Here is an 18825-nt window from a genome sequence, read left to right as displayed (position 1 = left end):
GTTATATTCAGGTTTTCAAATTATTTAACATGCAATTAACGTTGGCAAACTTCGGCAAATAGGGGTCCCAAAAGTGCACTTCCTCTCCATGTAACCAGGCTTCAATTGAGGACCAACTAAGCATGAGGGGATTTATATACGTGCTCATTTTTTGAATCACCATTGAAGTTATACCTGCATTGTATAAAAATTTAAAAATTTATAAATTTACTTGTTTTAGTGTCAACTTCTGACTTAGCAGCTTTGAAGTTGAAAAATTCGCGTCTGAAGTTACAAATTTAAAATGCACTTACGACTGTTTTAGTCTGAAGTGCGGCTAATTTTTGCATACACTTAAGTCCTTTAGCTTGAAGTACAAAAATTACATTTAAGATGCACTTAACACTTTAATGGATATGAAGTGTAGCTAATTTTTGCTTGCATTTAAGACTTTTTAGTGTGAAGTGTAAATGGCTAAAAAATAGAAACTTATTTTTCGAATTTCAACAACTCAACACCTAAATGAGCTTAAATTTGAAACATAACTTTTAAACATCACACAGAACAATCCTCAATCATCAATTTGTCAACACAACAACAAATCTAACAATCTCATTTTGCAACTAAGAGGAAGAAGAAAAAGAAACTCTAAGCAATAGCAAAGAGAAGAGCGTCACATCAGCTCATTACTGTAAAATACAGAAGTTATTTATATTTTGGATACTAACTAAATATTTTTTAAAAAGTGAGTATAAGTTAAAAGGATGCGACTAATAGGGCGCCGTTAGAATTTTGGGGTATTATTACTTTTAACCAGTGCAAAAAATTATTTACATTCGGCTATTATAAAATTCGGCTATTATTTTAAGAGTGACTATGCTGTGCCATTTTTCCTAAAATTAAAATTTTACGCAAACATAGACATGTAACACTTGATCCAACATATCGTCTTTATGGGCCAGGTCGAAGGCCCGAACTCATTCAAGCCCGAAATGAAAATCAAAATCAAACACCATGCCCTAAACCCCAAATCACACAGTCCCCCTATCATCGTCCATAATGCTTAAACCCTAATTCAGCTACTGAGCAAGAATACAGTCAAATTCAATGGAGTTCGAGAAGAGAAAGGCAGCAACTTTAGCTTCAATCAATTCACCAGAACCAGACAAATCACCAAAAGGCAACATAGACGCACCAATTATCCCTTTACTCAACACCCTTAACTCACACCCTTCATATTTCACCACCAGTTCTTGTTCTGGCCGTATCTCCATTCTTTCAACACCCACCAACCCCTTCAACAACCACACTAGGAAAAAAGCTAAAGGAGGCAAATGGGTCTTCATTTCTCACGACCCAATTCAACCCCACTTGGTTTTACCCCTCCTTTTTCCAACCGAGTCAACTCAAAAAGTCAACGAGTTGACTCAGCTACATAGCCTCGTGTTCAGGTTTGAGCCTTTGATTATTGCAGTGGAGTGTAAGGACATAGAGTCAGCTCAGTTTTTGGTGTCATTAGCTATTTCATGTGGGTTTAGGGAGAGTGGTATTACCAGTGTTAACAAGAAAAGAGTGATCATTGCTATACGGTGTTCGATTCGATTGGAAGTGCCGTTAGGGGATACTGATAAGTTAATGGTGTCTCCTGAATATGTAGAGTACCTTGTTATGTTAGCAAATGAGAAAATGGAGACTAATAAAAAAAGAACTGATATCTTTCTTGATGCATTGTTGAAAAACGGGTTTTTGGGTACACATATTAGTAATGGGGAGCTTTTAGATAATGGAAAGGTGGAATGTGATGAGGTTCCAGTTTGTTTTAATACCAAGGAGTCTGAATTTTTGGAAAATTCTTTGGGTAATGGTGTTAGTGGAAATGGAAATGCTAAAAGAAGAGACTTAGATGATTCTTGTTCTGGTAATTATTCTCTGTATATCCTAATTGATCCATATCACATTTCAATACAATTTTGCTTTTGTAGTTTAAGGATATGAGTTTTTTTTTTTTTTTTTTTTTTTTACTCTATAAGATATTGTTGTGCATATGTCGCCGATCAGATAATGTTGTTGTATCATCATGTGATTGCGAATCTACTGTGTGAGACATTGTATTATACATTATGGCAGGTGAATCTAGTTTTCTTACATTGTTGTCACTTGTCAGGAAATCTTATCATAGAGTAGTCCACTAGAATTGGAAGAAATTGATCTTACTTGTGACTTTGTCTCTGTTCATCTTGGTAATCTGTGAATGTCTAATAATTAAAGGAAAGTGCAGAATCTTATCCGTATATTGGAAAGCGTCATAAAATGATAGGAAACATGTCACATTGTATTAGTTTTTGATGTGGATTATTCAAAATAAACCAAAATAAAGCAAAAAAAAGTGCGTGTACACCCCTGCTAAACACTTGCACACACCCTCATTGTATATACAACTATGATTGAGTCCATCTGACACAGGCCATGATTGAGTGCTGTATCTGGGAGGATTCATGATGTTTTAACTTGCACGTTGATTATGCAGGTGAGTGTAAATGCTTTATTATGCTAAATGTCGGCACTCTATAAGTTAAAAAAGGGAAGTGCATAAGTATATGTAGAACCTGCTATGTTGATAAAAATGCAATGCAATGCATGTTTAATCAACTTTAGAGCTTGAAAACCTCAAGATATGCATCGTAGTTTACTCTAAGCTCAACATCTTGACTCCTATATTCTCTTTGTTTCATTGCCCTTAAAATTCGAATATATTATTAATATACCAGTGCAACTTTGGTTAATTGTTGCGAATGCATAAGCGTGGTAGTACTCTGACCGCTAATGTATGTTGGATTGCAGGATATATTCGCTTGAATGTGACAACAAGTCCTAATATTTAATTAATTGACAGGATCAGAAGTAGCCCCTGAAATCAACCTACACACTATTAAATTGGTGATTTCTGGTGAATCAATTGAGAGGCTATTCCTCTGGGGTCACTCTGCTTCTACATTGGATAACAAGAAGGTTCTCATATTTGGTGGCTTTGGAGGAATAGGAAGACATGCACGAAGAGATGATCTGTTGCTTCTTGATCTAGAAAGTGGAAGGATGGAGTTGATTGATGTCTTGGATGCCCCATGTCCACGTGTGGGTCATACATCATCCATGATTGGAGATTCAATGTATGTGATTGGAGGAAGAGCTGACCCTTTAAATATTCTGAACGATGTGTGGGTTTTTAACGTGACAAAGAAAGATTGGCGGCTGTTAGAGTGTTCAGACAGTCCATTCCTTCCAAGGTGCTGTTTGTGTCATCTTTTCTTCAATGGCTACTGTGTGGAGTGTTTCTGCTCTATATATATTTATATATTCTGGTGTCTTCTTTAGCAGAAATATTAGCTTTCAGAGGTTTATACTCTTTTTTTTGCTTTCCTTTTATATGTGTTAGAATCTCTTATATATAATTTATCTCTTAACCTCATACTCTAAGATAGTCAGTTACTTTTGTGCAGTACAGGCATAGACATGCTGCAGCTACTGTAGGTTCAAGAATTTATATATTTGGGGGAATTCAGAATGATATAACATTCTCATCACTGTATGTCATCGACACACAAAACTTTGAATGGAGCGAAGTACAAGTTCAAGGGGAATTGCCATGTGCACGTCATTCTCATTCAATGGCAGCATATGGGACTCGATTATTTGTATTTGGGGGATATGATGGCCAAAAGGCTCTAGGGGACCTGTATAGTTTTGATGTGAAAACATGTCTTTGGAAGAAAGAAAAGATGATTGGAGGACCAGCTGCAAAATTTTCTCATTCTATGTTTATTTATAAGAAATATCTCGGGATCATTGGGGGCTGCCCTGTTAGTCAACAGAACCAGAGATTATCATTACTCAATTTGGAATCTCATTTGTGGAAACATATTACTATCAGTTCTATTGGTGAAGGCCTGTTTGTTCGTAGTACGGCAAATATTGTTGATAATGACCTTATAATGATTGGTGGTGGTGCAGCCTGTTATGCATTTGGAACAAAGTTCAGTGAACCAGTGAAACTAGATCTGTTACCTTTGATATCACTAATAGAAAGTCCCATGCATTTACACGAGGAAAATAAGCATGCCATTTATCAAGAGGAAGAAACGATGAGAGAAATGAACATTTCCTCTTGTTTTCCACAGAACGAAGTGGAACCAGTAAATAACGGAAGCTTTCATCAGAATTCAGAGGGTAGAGATTCTGGAATTGCTAGAAGTCAGATGGTTGCTTCCCATTGGGTTATTCGGCTTAAAAGGAAAGATGCGAAAATGGCAAAGGATATGCTGAAAAAGTTTGGATGGTTAGATCTTGGGAGAAAGGTCCATTCACAGGATGATGGAAAGGATATCTGTTTCCCTGTCACAGAAAACTTTTGCTCTTTATTCAACCAGAGAAATAGCCTGGGAGATGTTCCTGAATCTGTTTGTCAAGAGGGAACACCAATGAAAGATACCTGCATTTCAACAGCGTTGAATATTCTGATTGAATGTGGAGCAACTATACTAGCTGATGAAATCATCAGAGTTAAAAAAGCTTCACATTCTCCATTCAAAGTGATGACGGAAGCTGTAGCCTCTCTGTTAAGTGACCGAGGTCTGCCGTTGCAACTTTTAGAGGAGTTACCTTCAAGGTTTCATTTTATGTTATTTTCCACTTCGTTTATCTGAGAATAATGAATTAATTGTTGTTTTCTAAGTTTTCAATATAAGGTGACAAGTTAACATCCTTCCTCTCATTAGATGGGAACGACTTGGTGATATTGTTGTGCTTCCTATAACATCCTTCAAGGACTCAGCATGGGACTTGATTGGCCAGGAGCTTTGGTTTATGGTCGCAAAATCCCTCGGGGCTCATCGCCTTGCTCGACAAGTAAGTTAGTGATAGTGTATTACTTAAACTATAGGTAGGAGTATTATGCGTGCTTTTAGTTACTGGTATTTTAGACAAAAATAGCTTATGCATACCTAACTATTAGTGTAAGATGTGACCCAAATGACATTCCTTTTGTATGTCACTCATTTGTCGTAATTCCATTATTGGTTGAGTGCTAGGAAATTTTTGGGATTTGAGAAGTATGTTCCCTGTTACGGTGTTACCTTGTTCAAATTATTCTTTTTTGTAATGGACTCAACAACAACAACAACAACATGCCCAGTATTATCTCACAATGTGAATAATTTCAATTTTGAGCTCTGGTTACCGAGGGCGTGGCTTTTGTTTACTTCTGATGAGAAACAAAAGTAGCTTCTTTCATCTCTTCTTTCTTTTTTATTTGGTTTAAGGAGGGGGGAAGAGATGAATGTTCACTCTAAATATGTGCTCTCTAAAATTGCTTAAGCTTCTAGATGAGTTGGTTGCACAATTCAAAATGGTACTAGAGCAGTAAAAAGTCCTAGATTCGAGTTTCACCCCTACCCATTATAAAAATGGACTTCCGCTTGCATGTTTCATGAAAAAGAATCATACCCGCATGAAAAGAGGCGTGTTAAAGCCACAATTAAGCAAATAAAAGTGTCATCTCTTATAGCTTAGGTTTTAGATGAGTTGGTTAGATAATTCAACAACTATGACAAGTGGGTATCAAGTGATAAGTTACTTTCTTTTAACTGTTTGGTATATGAGAGGTCTCGTCAACTAATTGTGTACAAGTAGAAAGGTATATGATTTCAAGAAACTTAAAATTATTTTTGGTGATATTTAATTTATAATTGATGGAGTAGCATATTTAATATGTCTAGTCCTCTTTCAGAACTTCTGTAACACCGTGAATAGCCTCTCAGATTCTTGAAGTGTTAGCGGTGTCATAGCATTATTTCCTGCTCCTGGGGTGACTTCTTATGAGCTCAGCTTAATTTATCCTGAAAACTGCCATTCTAGGTAGTAGTTGAAGCACCGACTAAAGGTCTACTTGCTTTTCCAAAGTTAGAAATGTTCCACGGCCATTCTAGTTGATTGCTTTCGTTGCATATGTTGTTAATGGTGTGCGCTTAATTATTTTAGGGGCGAATTGCACCAACTGGTACGAGGGGCAGTACTTTGGAGATGCTTGTTGGGGATGACGGTTGGGTCAACCATCGAGAAAATGGTATTCTTTATTCTTTTGATGCTACTAAGTGCATGTTCTCATGGGGCAATCTCTCTGAGAAGCTTCGAATGGGCCACTTTGACTGCAAAGATGAAGTTATAGTAGATTTGTTTGCTGGTATTGGATACTTTGTCCTACCCTTCTTAGTGAGGTGATTCTTTGTTGCTTTTATCTCCTTTTCACTTTCTTTATGTAAAATCATTTCAATCTCTGCCTTCAGTTCGGCTGTATAAACCTCGAGCAAAAACAGAGTTGGATATTCAATTGGTGTTAATTTAAGCCTTATTTATAAATTTTTTTTCACTTTTCGCATCTCAAGGTGATTTTACGTGTACATGATTTGCACGAGGCAGTAGATATGTTATGGTCATGATGCAATCCATTGATTGGTCTTAATGCCTAAAATTCCAGAATTGCTAATCATACCTTTGTTCTTTCCTTGATATCATGTCAGAGATTTATTGTATTTGTAATGTACTTTGTTAGGGCCAAAGCCAAGCTCGTGTATGCTTGTGAATGGAACCCCCACGCAGTTGAGGCACTTCGTCGTAACCTTGAAGCCAATCTTGTTGCTGATCGTTGTGTATTACTCGAAGGAGATAATAGAATTACAGCACCAAAAGTATGCAACTTCAATCGTTGCCAATGCCACCTTTTTTCTTAGTTTTGTTAATATCTTTATGCTTGTAAATATATCTATCAGCTAACTTGTCTTGTCGGTTGATTTTTTTTACAAAAAAGAAAGAAATTGCTTCACTTGCTTAGTTTGATTCTTGTGTTCAATCCCTATTGTTCACTTTTGCAGGGTGTAGCTGATAGAGTATGTCTCGGTCTCATTCCCATAAGCGAGGGTAGTTGGGGTACTGCTGTCAGAGCATTAAGGTATGTATATCTCGAAAATGTTATGAATGTGGTTTAGAATCTCGTTTTTCCCTTAATAAATTGACTGACATAGAAGATTAAGACCTGTGGAAGCTGAAGGGAATGGAAATACTGTGTGATCTCTCTCCTTTATTTAGCTATTCTGTCTCTCGTCCTGCTATCAAACAAATGCGGGGAAAAAACATTTGCAAATGAAATTCAAGCGAAATCCTCTTCCTTTTTAGTTTTAAAATTCTCTCTTTTCTAATAACTGCATGAAAATTAGGGAACAACAACAAAAACTTTTGTTGAATGTAGTGCCTGGCATATTCTTTCATAGCACGCAATAAGCCTTCCTCGATCTGCTAGTCTCCTGTTGATTTAATCTCTAACCTAATGTGTGACATGCAGAGACAAGGGTGGTATATTGCACATCCATGGCAATGTCAAAGATTCTGAAGAAACTGTCTGGACAAACTATGTTTCCGAGTCAATCCAAGAAATTACTAGATCTGAAGGTATAGTTTTTCCGACTTTATATCAACAGGATTATGTTACATTCTTGCTGTTAAGCCTTGGCTAGAAACTTGGAGAAGTAAATCACATCGAGATAGCTAATCGAACATTTCACTGTTAACAGGTCACTACTGGGAGGTATCAGTAGAACACGTCGAGAGGGTGAAATGGTATGCGCCCCATATCCGCCATCTTGTTGCAGATGTGAGATGCAAGCAGATTGAGACATAAGTTTTTGAGTTCATAAATCCCATTTGAAGGTTGCTGCAAACAGTAGCTGCTGAGGGTTCTGTTCAATTCATTATTTAATCTATTTCTGGCATGTGGACTATGAAATGTTATCCAGATTGACTATCTTAGATGAAATAGGGGAAATATATTAGTGATGTTATGTCAAGGGTGCTTAGTAATTACTAGCATTTTTTGGGGGTGAATTTTGTATTATTTGGGGAACTTTATGTGATTAAAGAAATTGAATCAAATATGTGCTCCATTGAAAAAAGATAATTATGTGATTAAAGAATTATAATATGTTGCGAACAAGGTGTAAATCTGTTAATGTATAAATATAATTATGATTTATTATCCTTATTGCCGATTTGTTATCTACTTGGAATTTTAGTTCTATAATACGCGGAAAAAAAGAGGAAATACTATTTTAGGCTGAAGTCAGTTATAACTTATAAGGTTGGTTTCCGAGACCAAGTTGATTTAGAAAAAACAAGAAGTAAAGCCGAATATGTTTGGGTTTAGCTTTAGCCCTATAAATACCAATGCCTATACCAATTCCTCATCATTCACTTCTTTGGAACTTTTTTTTTCAAATCTTCTCCGAAAAACTTTCTCATGGCTTCATCTTCAACAATACCTGCAACAGAGAATAAGGTTTTGATCTTGAAGAGTAGCGATGGCGATGAGTTCCAACTAGAAGAATCCATCGCCATCGGGTCTGTAACAATCAAGAACATGGTAGAAGATGATTGTGCGTCCAACACCATACCGCTACCCAACGTTGACACTGAAGCCCTAGTCAAAATATTTGAGTATCTCAAAAAGCATGCAGAAATCTCGGGTTCAGACGAAGAAGAAGAAATCAAGAAAACAAAAATCAAGGACTTTGATAAGGAATTCGTTAGCGTTAAGATGCAAAAACTCTTCAACATCATATTGGCTGCGAATTTCCTTGACATTAAGGCTTTGCTCGATCTTTGTGCTCAGGCTATTGCTGATAAGATCAAGAACAAGTCGCACGTGGCTGTTCGAAAAATTTTCAATGTTGAATGTGATTACACTAAGGGGGAAGAAGAGGCCGTTCGAAAAGAAAATGCATGGGCCTTTGAAGGAGAAGAGTTCGATGAATCCCTTGACTAGACTTAATTATGTCTTCGTTTATGTAATCTTTAGGTTTTTTGGTTATGTTTTAACATATTAGGTGTTTCCTTTTATTTTTCTATATGAATTTTTGTCCTAATAATTTCGGTTTCATTAGCCTACTTATATGGGATTTTATTAGAAAACTTATTGCCTATAAACTCAACACTTCGTTGTGTATCCATTCGTTATGAATTTTTGTTTGTTATATTTCAAAATCAAAAGGTCAAGGACAAGTCAATATATATGTACAAATGAAGCTTATAACAGTGATTGATGACAATCTACTGCTCTCTATTTGCTTGCAATTTCGGCTGTTAGCATTTAGTTTAGAAGTAAAAGTAGATATCATTTTTCACACAATTCAAACACAAGTAAAAAGATATGGCACCTCGATTTTTTTTCTTTTTCTTCAGAACATATACGACGCCAATTTTTCTTTTTAATTATAACTGCTAAACCAAAGTTGGGTTCTATCTGCCATTATTCAAAAAGGAGGACTAGTGCACAAAATATCCTAAGCTCCTACAAGCATCTAAATCCTAGCTTACCAAGAAATTGGCTTTATCATATCCAAATTTAACACTAGATAATTGCATCTTGTCTAATTGTCAAAGTACATTTGAGACTCATCTAAACAACATGTTTAGTGGAGTACAATTTTTGTAAGGTTAACCATTTGTTGTTAATTATAAAGATTTACCAATAATTATATTAGAAATCACCTGACTGGATAAGTATATTTTTACACAGTATATAGAATTTAAAGTAGATTGAGAAATATAGTTGTTGAAAAATCTCATATATGGTTATTTTTAGGGCTGTACATGGACCGGGTTGGTTCGATTTTTATCAAAATCAAACCAAACCAACTATATTGGTTTGGATTGGTTCGGTTTTGTCAGGTTTTTCGGGTTTTTTTGTTACATGAATATTATTTCAATCTTACTTTATTAAATTATAGATAAAACTTTGATAAGTGAATATATGTTTAGTAAATATGGAAAAAAATTGACAAAGATGATCTATTAAAATATTCTAATAAGAGAATTTTTTATTAATACATGATAGTTATTTTCGTAGTCGTCTAACAATAATTTTTCGTTAATTTACGCTTTCAAGGTTAATACATGAGAGGATCCCAATTATTTCTACATTTTCTAAATAAAATTCACTATAAAGTCTTAAAAATATAAATAAAATTTATATATTTATATATCGATTTGGTTCGGGTTTTTTTTACTCAATACCAAACCAAGTCAAACCAAACCTAGTCGGTTTTTTAATCGATTTGATTTGATTTTTCGGTTTGGTGCGATTTTTCGGTTCAGTTTGAACACCCCTGGTTATTTTACAACAATTCATTCAAAATGATACTTCCTTGATGACACTTGATATCCGTAATAAAATAAAACCGTTTGATGAAAGATATGCTAAAACCTTTTCATGAAATAAAATAAAAAATTCAAGAAAAACAACAGGTGTATAACCCCGAATAACTAGCTGGTTTGTGTGGAATTAACACCAAGCTGATCTATTGACACTTAATGTGTCAAAACAAAATTGATAATTGGTGAGTAGTGTATAAACGAGATTATATTTAAGCCATTGCCGTCACATATATCTGATTGTTTCTTAATCATTATCAAATGATAGCTACTTCATTCAAATAAATCAATCGAACCAACATGAAAACAAAAGATAGCTATAGTATACTGAACATATCAAAGGTTTTCTGGAACTGAATATTTTCAACCATCCTTAAGTAAGAAATTATTTATGATTTTCCTTTTATTAGCTTAACTTTATCTTTTTCCAAAATTCAACTGATATTAGCTTGATCGATACGAGAAAGAGATCTATTATGATTAATTCATATATCACTCGAACCAACACGAAGACAAAATAGCTATAAATAGCATATAAATGATCGAATGCAAAGTTTTCAAGGAATAGATAAATACTATCAAATACCCTTTACTATATTATATCGTTTCTACCTTTTTCTTTAGCATAAAGCTTTATTTAAAAAATGAAACAGATATCCACCAAATCGATCGGTACGAAAGAAATCATTTCTATATGATTATTCAGATCAAATATAAATGTTCCCTTCACTACCATAAAACCCTAGTTGATGGTATCATCAAGATCACCTTCAAAGGCCCCAGGAGTTTCCCTCCGAAACTCTGCCTCTTCTCGGGGGTGAAATCACTTTCAATTCTAAATATCTTCCGAACGGCCTTAACGCTCTTGTCCTTTATTCTGTCAGCCACAGCCTGGCAACAGAATTCCAGCAAACCATTGATTTTCAAATAATTTACTGCCACTGTTATGTCAAGCAGTTCCCCTAAGACAACGTTCGCAAACTCTTTCTCGAAATTCTTGAAGTCTTCTTTGTTCGAGGGAGTGAGCTCTGCATGCTTCTTGAGGTATTCAATAATTTTAACCAGCGTCTTGCTTTTGATGCTAGGCAATGGGATGCTGGAAACACGTTCCTCTTTCACCATGTTCTTGAGAAGTTCAGATTGTAATTATAAGACCAAAGATTCCTCAAGATAAAATTCTTCATTGTCACCGCTCTTCAATGTCAATATCTTCTTCTCTCCCGTTGTTGATGATGTTGATAAGAACTGGTCAACCTTTTTATTTCTTCTTCTTGGATGAAACATTTGGGAACCAACTGATGTATAAATAATGGTACAAGAGATTTTCTTAATCGGATCATACTTAAAGGATATGGAAGGAATTCTTTCTGTCATAATTTTCTTGCTAGAATTATCTTTACTTGTAATCTGTTTATGGATCACAATATAAGTATGTGATTGAATACTATAAGTCAATCACGTTCATTTAATTCATTTCCTGATTTTTATGCTATAAAAGATATTTAAACTTAATTTATTAATAAGCAGTTCTTTGGACTCAAATCCCGCATAGGGTCATCAACAACAAATATCAGCTTCGATATTTGAGGTTAAAATTAAAAATGTACTAGATAGTGGGAAATAATTACATGTTTATATATTACTACGTACTTATAAACTAGGATGACATTTTGCTCAATCTACCAATCTTATGATCTAAAAGAAAATTTATGAGAAAAGAAATTTTCTATATTCTTTTGTTTTAAATTACTAACCAAATAGTAATTGATAATAATGATGCAAAAATTCCTTAATCAGATTAACACTAAATGATATCATGGAAGGAAATCCCTCTGGTATAAATTTCTTCCTTAAAATATCTTTGCTAATTAAAAATTTGCATGCATCAAATGTAATTTAGTCATCAATTGATGAATACTATAACTATCTTTTTTTTTTTTTTTTTTTATATAAAATGAAACATGATAGTGCGTTTTATGAATCTCTTCTTGTTATTTCACTACAATGTTATGACTAAGGTAGTTCACGGGATGAAAGTTCTGTATTCTTGTAGCATAGAGGACATGCATATTTCCAAGCAAAGGCTATAAAGCTAGAAAAAGACCATTCTTTCAAATCAGGATTTTATTGATCTTAATATATAATATATTTGAATATTGTATTAAGGGAAAGCGAAACCAATCACAGTAAGGGAAAGGCACCATAAGAAGTACCCGACAATGTGCAGATGAGTTAATCGGTCTTGCTCTGCCAAAAATATTCCTCCTCATTCTTTTATTTATTGACTTTTGGGGTGAGAAGCATTCAATTCCATGTTTTAAGAATGATTAGGGTTAAAGAAAGGATTTCGGCTAGATAGTAAGCAATGAGCAGGGCGGAGCTAGAGAGCCGAGTGTGGGTTCGGCCGAACCCAGTAGCTTTGGTTCGAACCATGTATTTGTCTAAAAAAATTCATTGAATATGTTCAAATTATTAATTTAGAACCCAGTAACTTAAAATAATTAAAATCTTGAACCTATGAGCTTGAAGTCTGCTAGATCACAATAGATATCTTTCAATAAAGATAAGTCACCGCCTTCTTCCCTAAATATTGCTTGATAGAACTCTAGTATGCTCTATTCTTGAAATTATGCACATCCATGTATAATAGAAATGCACACAGATATAAGCAGACGCTTTAATTAATGTTCATCTTTTGATTGATAAATATATTATTTAATCACTTTTTTATGATTGGGTGACTATTAATTATATTAAATATTCTAGTTTGACCACTTTAGTGATTATTTTGAATACATACATTAGTTATTGGTTCATGTAAGTAGCATTTTCAGCTGTTAATGCACCATCTTGATTGAATTATCGCTACATTACTTGCCTTGGCTAATTGGAGGCAGTCGCAGATACGATTTTCATTATTACAAACGATTTCACCCCAGAGAAAGAGAAAACGATTTTATAGGAACATGTGATAGTAGGTTATATAGACGCTATTTACCCTCTAAATATATCATACTTTATTGATGTTTTAAAGGCTAAATGATAACAAAATACTCTAATTGGTGTTCTTTTGTTTTGCAGGGACTAATCCAAGTTAAGAAGAGACTATGAAGTGTTTTTGAGTCAATAATGTGGATATAAGGCCAATCAAGAAGAACCCAAACGAAAATAAGCAAGAAAGATGCAAAGGGGGATTGGACAAGAGGCCACCGCGATGGCGGTCGACCGCGGCTGGAACACGGTAGGCCAAAAGATTGAGGCAGAATAGTTGCGATTCTCCGCGGTCACGCCGCGTTCTGCCGCAGCCGCGGTCGACTGTATAATCGCCTAGAAATTTTGGGACTAAAGTGTAAATCGGGGGAAACTTATCCTAACCCTTTATAAACTCAACAAACTCGCCCAAACAAAGGTTAAGCTTGTTTTTAGACTGAATTGGAGGCAAGAACAAGTGTGAGAAGAGCAATCACCCATTAGAGTTTTTCAATCTTCTATTGTTATTTTTATTTGCACATTATGAATACTTTTGTGGTTTTATCTTGCTTTGCTATGAGTAGCTAAATATTTAGTCTAGGGTTTTGATGGAACCTGTTGAAGGATGAACTTCGTGTTATGTTAATACAATTTGCCCGGTTTAATTTTTATTTGTTCAACTACGTTCTTGTTGTAGTTAATTGATAGGATCCTCAATTAGCTGTGCCTATTTACTATGTATTACTCGGGAGAGAGTGCATACTTAGGTAATTGTTGAACAACACCACTCCCAAAGTATACGAGGGATCAATAACCGAGGGTTTAAAGGCGGGATTAGGGATAACGAAGCCTTGAGTGCGATCTAAAGTGAGCTGTAATAAAAGCTAGCTAGCGTAACTCGGGAGATTGCGTTTAGTAAATTATCGTAATTACTCGGGAGAGATTTACGGTAGTAAGAGCGCTCATGATCGATAGAGACGATTAGGCAAACCTATGCGAAACATAACAGGAAAGGATTCCATCAATAGGGGAAATCATAACCTTAGATCCTTCTCTTATTTGCATACAACCCAGTCATAGTTAGCTTTTAGTTTACTTGCTTTCATTCAGTTATAGTTAGTAAAACATCTCCATTTGTTATTCAAAATATCTAGGAAGTTTATTACAAAGAATTTAGTAAGTCTAACAAGAGTAGTTGGTAGGTTAATTCACTGTGGATTCGACTCTGGGCTTAATACTCGAATTTATATTTGCAGCGACCGCTTTGTCTTTTCTATAAGGCATAGTTGGGAGTGATCAAATTTTGGCACCGTTGCCAGGAAATTAACGGTGTTATCAATTATAGTTAAAAGAAATACAAAAATTCTTAGTATAGTCAGTTTTCTTTATTTTCAATCTATACATTGAAATTTTAACGTTTGTTGACTTGGTTGTACATGTGCATGCCTAAAAACGCATCGAGAACTAGTGAAGTATTTGAAGAATTATTAGATCCCGAAAAATTTTTCAAGGCCTTGAATCGGGCCAACAGGAAAAACAAACAACAACAATCAACTGAACAACTCGAACCAGACATGGGGGATAACGTGGTAGACCCAGCTACGCCATTAGCGCCAGTGGCACCTCTTGTGCCAGAGGCTTTTCTATATGACTAGGCACAACCCACAACAGAGAACTTGGCCACAACAATTTTAGTCCCGTAGATATAGGCCGAGTCATTTCAAATCACGAACAACATGTTGCACTTGTTGCAAAACAAGGGACTATTTTCGGGGTCATACATTGAGGATCCGCAACAACATTTGAAGAATTTCCTGTCCATCTACAAAACTCAAAGGCAGCCTCACGTAACTCAGGAAGCAATAAAACGTTGTTGTTTCCATTCTCAATGACATGAGCTGCCCACACTTGGCTAAACTCACTCCCCATTAATTCCATAACGACTTGGGAGGAGTTAGTCAAGCAATTTGTGAATAAGTTTTTCCACCCAACAAGACTGCTCAGCAAATTGATGAAATTTTGAGCTTCAAACAGAAATCAATGGAGACACTGCAAGAAACGTGGGAATGATTCAAAGAGATGTTGGTTATATATTCGCACCACGATATTCCAGATCAGATATTGGGGCAATAATTTTACATGGGTTTGATAGATAGTGTGAAGGCTAATGTTGATGCTTTAGCTGCTGGAGCGTTCTAGAGCAAAACATGGAGAGAAAGCCAGAACCTGCTTGACAAGATGACACAGAATTCGGGGTGGACAACCAGGAATGTACCTATCACTCCAGTAGTTCACTCAGTGCCCTTAGATCTATCCAATACTTTTGCTGAAAATATGGCCACATTAATGACACAGATGAGTATACTCACCAAAAAAGTGGAAGAGTCAGGGCAGAAGCAGCAGATATACATTGTTGATACTACCAATGGGGGCTTATGCACATCTTGCATTAGTTAGCCAATTGGTAACCAGTGGAATGCAGAAAGTGAGCATCATCATTACCCTGAGGATATGAATTATGTGTTTAATTATGGGGGCCAGAGATAGGGTGGTCAGAATTGGGGCCAACAAAATCAACCATATAGGCTAGTCCAGCCACAACTCAACAATGGAAATATGGGAGGTATGCGACCTCACAATATTATGGTGCCTTACCAAAGGCCACATAGATATAACAATCAAAATCAGCAGTAAGGTTATCATCCTCCTCAGTAGCAATATGGTGGAAGACATGAAGATGGGTTTGCCATACTCGAGGCAATGATGCAGCAGGTTATTGGGTCAAATGCAAAAATAAGTGAAAGGGTAGATGCACATGAGTCAGCTATAAAGAATATTGAAGTGCAAATGGGCCAGATTTAGATGTCTTTGAATAATCGTCCGCATGGGACATTGCCTGCAGACACTCAAATAAATCCAAAAGATCAAGGCCCGAAGCAGCTGATGGTAGTGAGTCTACGTAATGGCAGAGACTTAGACTTAGAGCAAGATAGAGCTCGAGAAAGCAGACAAGCTGAGATACTTGTACCAGTGCCCATTGAGCTAGATGATGCAATGAAGCTGATAGAGGTGATAGTACAGCCTGCCCAGGAAGAAACCAACACACAGATTGAGGTTGAGAAAGCAGCTGAGACAGCCCAGGGACTAGTAGTTGAGGTGGTGTCTGACAAAGAAAATACCCAAATCATTAGAAAGAAGAGACCTCTAGAACCATTCCCACAGATGCTGGCCAAGTACCAGAAAGAGGAACAATACAAGAAATTCTTGGAGATGCTGAAATAAATCCAGGTAAATATTCTATTGATCGATGCGTTGAAGGAGATGCCTAGTTATACAAAAATGATGAAGGACTTGATGTCCCGAAAATTCGATTTCCAAGACTTGACCATAGTGACTCTTACTCAGGCCTGTAGTGCTGTGGTGACTAGACCAGTTGCTGAGAAACTGTCTGACCCAGGGAGTTTCACAATTCCCTGCACCATTGGTAACTTTGCTTTTGCCAAATCACTTTGTGATTTGGGGGCTAGCATAAATCTTATGCCCCTGGCGATCTATAAGAGATTAGGGATTGGAAGAGTTAGACCCACTTCTATGTTATTGCAGCTGGCTGACAGGACCGTGAAAAGACCCTCTGGTATCTTGGATGATGTGTTGCTTCAGGTAGGGAAATTTGTGTTCCCTGCAGATTTTGTGATTCTAGATTGCAAGGTGGATAGAGAAATTCCCAATAATTTTGGGAAGTCCATTCCTGACCACAGGGAGATCTCTCATTGATTGTGAAACTGGGGAGCTCAAGATGAGGTTGAACGATGAGGAGATAACATTCAATGTGCAGAAATCTATGAGGCGACCAAGTGAATTCGCCAATTATTCTCTTATTGATGCCGTGGATGTAATCGTAGAAGTATATAATGAGACATTGACTATTGAAGACCCTCTTGCTGCATGTCTAGTGAATTTAGATGAGGTGAATGGGGAAGAATTGGCAGAATGGGTGCTGGATTTAGAGGGCAGATGGGTTTGGGATAGAACACTTGAATTCAAGCCACTGCACTTAGAAAATAGAGAAACTCCTCCAGCCAAGCCATCCATAGAAGAACCACCAAAGTTGGAGTTGAAGTCACTACCCGTCCATCTCAATTATGAGTTCCTAAGACCTAACTCCACATTACCTGTTATTATCTCATCTAGTTTGTTAGATGTGCAGGCACAACAACTTTTGCAGGTACTCAAAGAGTGCAAGACTGCCATTGGGTAGACCATGGCAGACATTAAGGGGATCAGCCCGGCATATTGTATGCACAAAATTCTGCTGGAAGAGGGGCACAAACCTTCCAGGGAGCACCAAAAAGGCTGAACCCCAACATGAAGGAAGTGATGAAGAAAGAGGTGATTAAGTGGTTGGATGCGGGAATCATTTTCCCCATCTCTGACAGCAACTGGGTTAGCCCGGTGAAATGTGTTCCTAAGAAGGGTGGTATGACGATGGAAAAAAATGATAACAATGAGCTGATCTCTACAAGAAACATCACAGGTTGGAGAATTTGCATGAACTACAGAAAATTAAATCCGGCCCCCCGGAAAGACCACTTCCCACTCCGCTTCATTGATCCGATTCTTGACAGATTGGAAGGGAGGTCCCACTTCTGTTTTCTGGATGGGTACTCAGGGTACAATCAAATCTCCATTGCACCAGAGGACAGAGAGAAGACCTCCTTCACTTGCCCATATGGCATTTATGCTTTTCGGAGGATGCCCTTTGGCTTATGTAATGCACCCGCCACATTCCAAAGGTGCATGATGGCCATATTCACTGACATGGTCGAAGACATAATGGAGGTGTTCATGGATGATTTCTTAGTGGTGGGAAACTCGTTCGACGAGTGCCTTATAAATCTAACCCGAGTGTTGAAAAGATGTATTGAGACTAACCTGGTACTTTATTGGGAAAAGTGCCATTTCATGGTACAAGAAGGCATAGTCTTGGGGCACCGATATCAAGCAAGGGAATCGAGGTGGATCGTGCTAAAGCTGATGTGATAGCAAAGCTGCCACCCCCAACTCAGTCAAGGCAACCATGAGCTTCCTCGGGCATGCCGGTTTCTACCGGAGATTCATAAAAGACTTCTCACAAATTACCAACCCTCTCTGTAAGTTGTTAGAAAAAGATAACCCTTTCTTGTTTTCTGATGATTGTAGGGTAGCATTCGAGGAGTTGAAAAAGAGGCTAGTCACAACACCCATCATTGTTGCCCCCAACTGGGAGAAACCATTTGAACTCATGTGTGAAGCCAGTAACTATGCAGTGGGGGCAGTGCTAGGACAACGAAAAGACAAGATAATGCACCCAATTTACTATGCCGGTAGAATATTGAGTGGAGCCCAGCTGAACTACACTGTGACTGAAAAGGAAATGCTGGCTGTGGTGTTTGCATTCGATAAGTTCAGGTCATACCTGATTGGCTCTAAGGTAATTGTATTTACTGATCATGCAGCTCTCAGGTACTTGATTGAGAAGAAGGAGTCCAAGTCGCGCCTAATTCATTGGGTGATGTTACTGCAAGAGTTCGACCTTGAGATTCGTGATCATAAGGGCACAGAAAACCAAGTCGCTGATCATTT

General features: G+C 36.8%; 4 protein-coding genes across 4 annotated transcripts; 3 read left to right on the top strand and 1 right to left on the bottom strand.

Annotated features, from left to right (window-relative positions):
* The first annotated feature begins 989 nt into the window (after nucleotides 1–989).
* LOC104240885 (tRNA wybutosine-synthesizing protein 2/3/4) lies at nucleotides 990–8065 on the top strand. Its single transcript, XM_009795782.2, has 9 exons — nucleotides 990–1897; nucleotides 2873–3263; nucleotides 3482–4642; nucleotides 4752–4881; nucleotides 6013–6248; nucleotides 6584–6719; nucleotides 6903–6979; nucleotides 7370–7476; nucleotides 7599–8065. Exons 1-9 carry the CDS (start codon nucleotides 1087–1089, stop codon nucleotides 7703–7705), a joined length of 3156 nt encoding a protein of 1051 aa, XP_009794084.1. The 5' UTR covers nucleotides 990–1086; the 3' UTR covers nucleotides 7706–8065.
* A 255-nt stretch (nucleotides 8066–8320) lies between these two features.
* LOC104240883 (SKP1-like protein 11) lies at nucleotides 8321–8845 on the top strand. The gene has a single exon (XM_009795781.2). The coding sequence runs from the start codon at nucleotides 8321–8323 to the stop codon at nucleotides 8843–8845; it is 525 nt and encodes a 174-aa protein (XP_009794083.1).
* Nucleotides 8846–10962: 2117 nt separating this feature from the next.
* LOC104240886 (SKP1-like protein 11) lies at nucleotides 10963–11355 on the bottom strand. The gene has a single exon (XM_009795783.1). The coding sequence runs from the start codon at nucleotides 11353–11355 to the stop codon at nucleotides 10963–10965; it is 393 nt and encodes a 130-aa protein (XP_009794085.1).
* A 5187-nt stretch (nucleotides 11356–16542) lies between these two features.
* On the top strand, nucleotides 16543–16977 carry LOC138868464 (uncharacterized). The gene has a single exon (XM_070146017.1). The coding sequence runs from the start codon at nucleotides 16543–16545 to the stop codon at nucleotides 16975–16977; it is 435 nt and encodes a 144-aa protein (XP_070002118.1).
* The last annotated feature ends 1848 nt before the right edge of the window (nucleotides 16978–18825 follow it).

This window comes from Nicotiana sylvestris, chromosome 5, assembly GCF_000393655.2.
Source record: "Nicotiana sylvestris chromosome 5, ASM39365v2, whole genome shotgun sequence".
Classification (NCBI taxonomy): domain Eukaryota; kingdom Viridiplantae; phylum Streptophyta; class Magnoliopsida; order Solanales; family Solanaceae; genus Nicotiana; species Nicotiana sylvestris.
The sequence above is the reverse complement of the archived record's forward strand: the minus strand, read 5'-3'. Positions and strand labels throughout refer to the sequence as shown.

Excerpts from the sequence above, each read along its gene's own strand:
- LOC138868464 (XM_070146017.1), top strand. The coding sequence starts at position 16,543 with ATGATGAAGGACTTGATGTCCCGAAAATTCGATTTCCAAGACTTGACC.
- LOC104240885 (XM_009795782.2), top strand. The coding sequence starts at position 1,087 with ATGGAGTTCGAGAAGAGAAAGGCAGCAACTTTAGCTTCAATCAATTCA. Across the intron at positions 3,264-3,481 it reads GACAGTCCATTCCTTCCAAG|GCATAGACATGCTGCAGCTA; the intron begins GTGCTGTTTGTG and ends TGTGCAGTACAG. Across the intron at positions 7,477-7,598 it reads AGAAATTACTAGATCTGAAG|GTCACTACTGGGAGGTATCA; the intron begins GTATAGTTTTTC and ends CACTGTTAACAG.
- LOC104240883 (XM_009795781.2), top strand. The coding sequence starts at position 8,321 with ATGGCTTCATCTTCAACAATACCTGCAACAGAGAATAAGGTTTTGATC.
- LOC104240886 (XM_009795783.1), bottom strand. The coding sequence starts at position 11,355 with ATGGTGAAAGAGGAACGTGTTTCCAGCATCCCATTGCCTAGCATCAAA.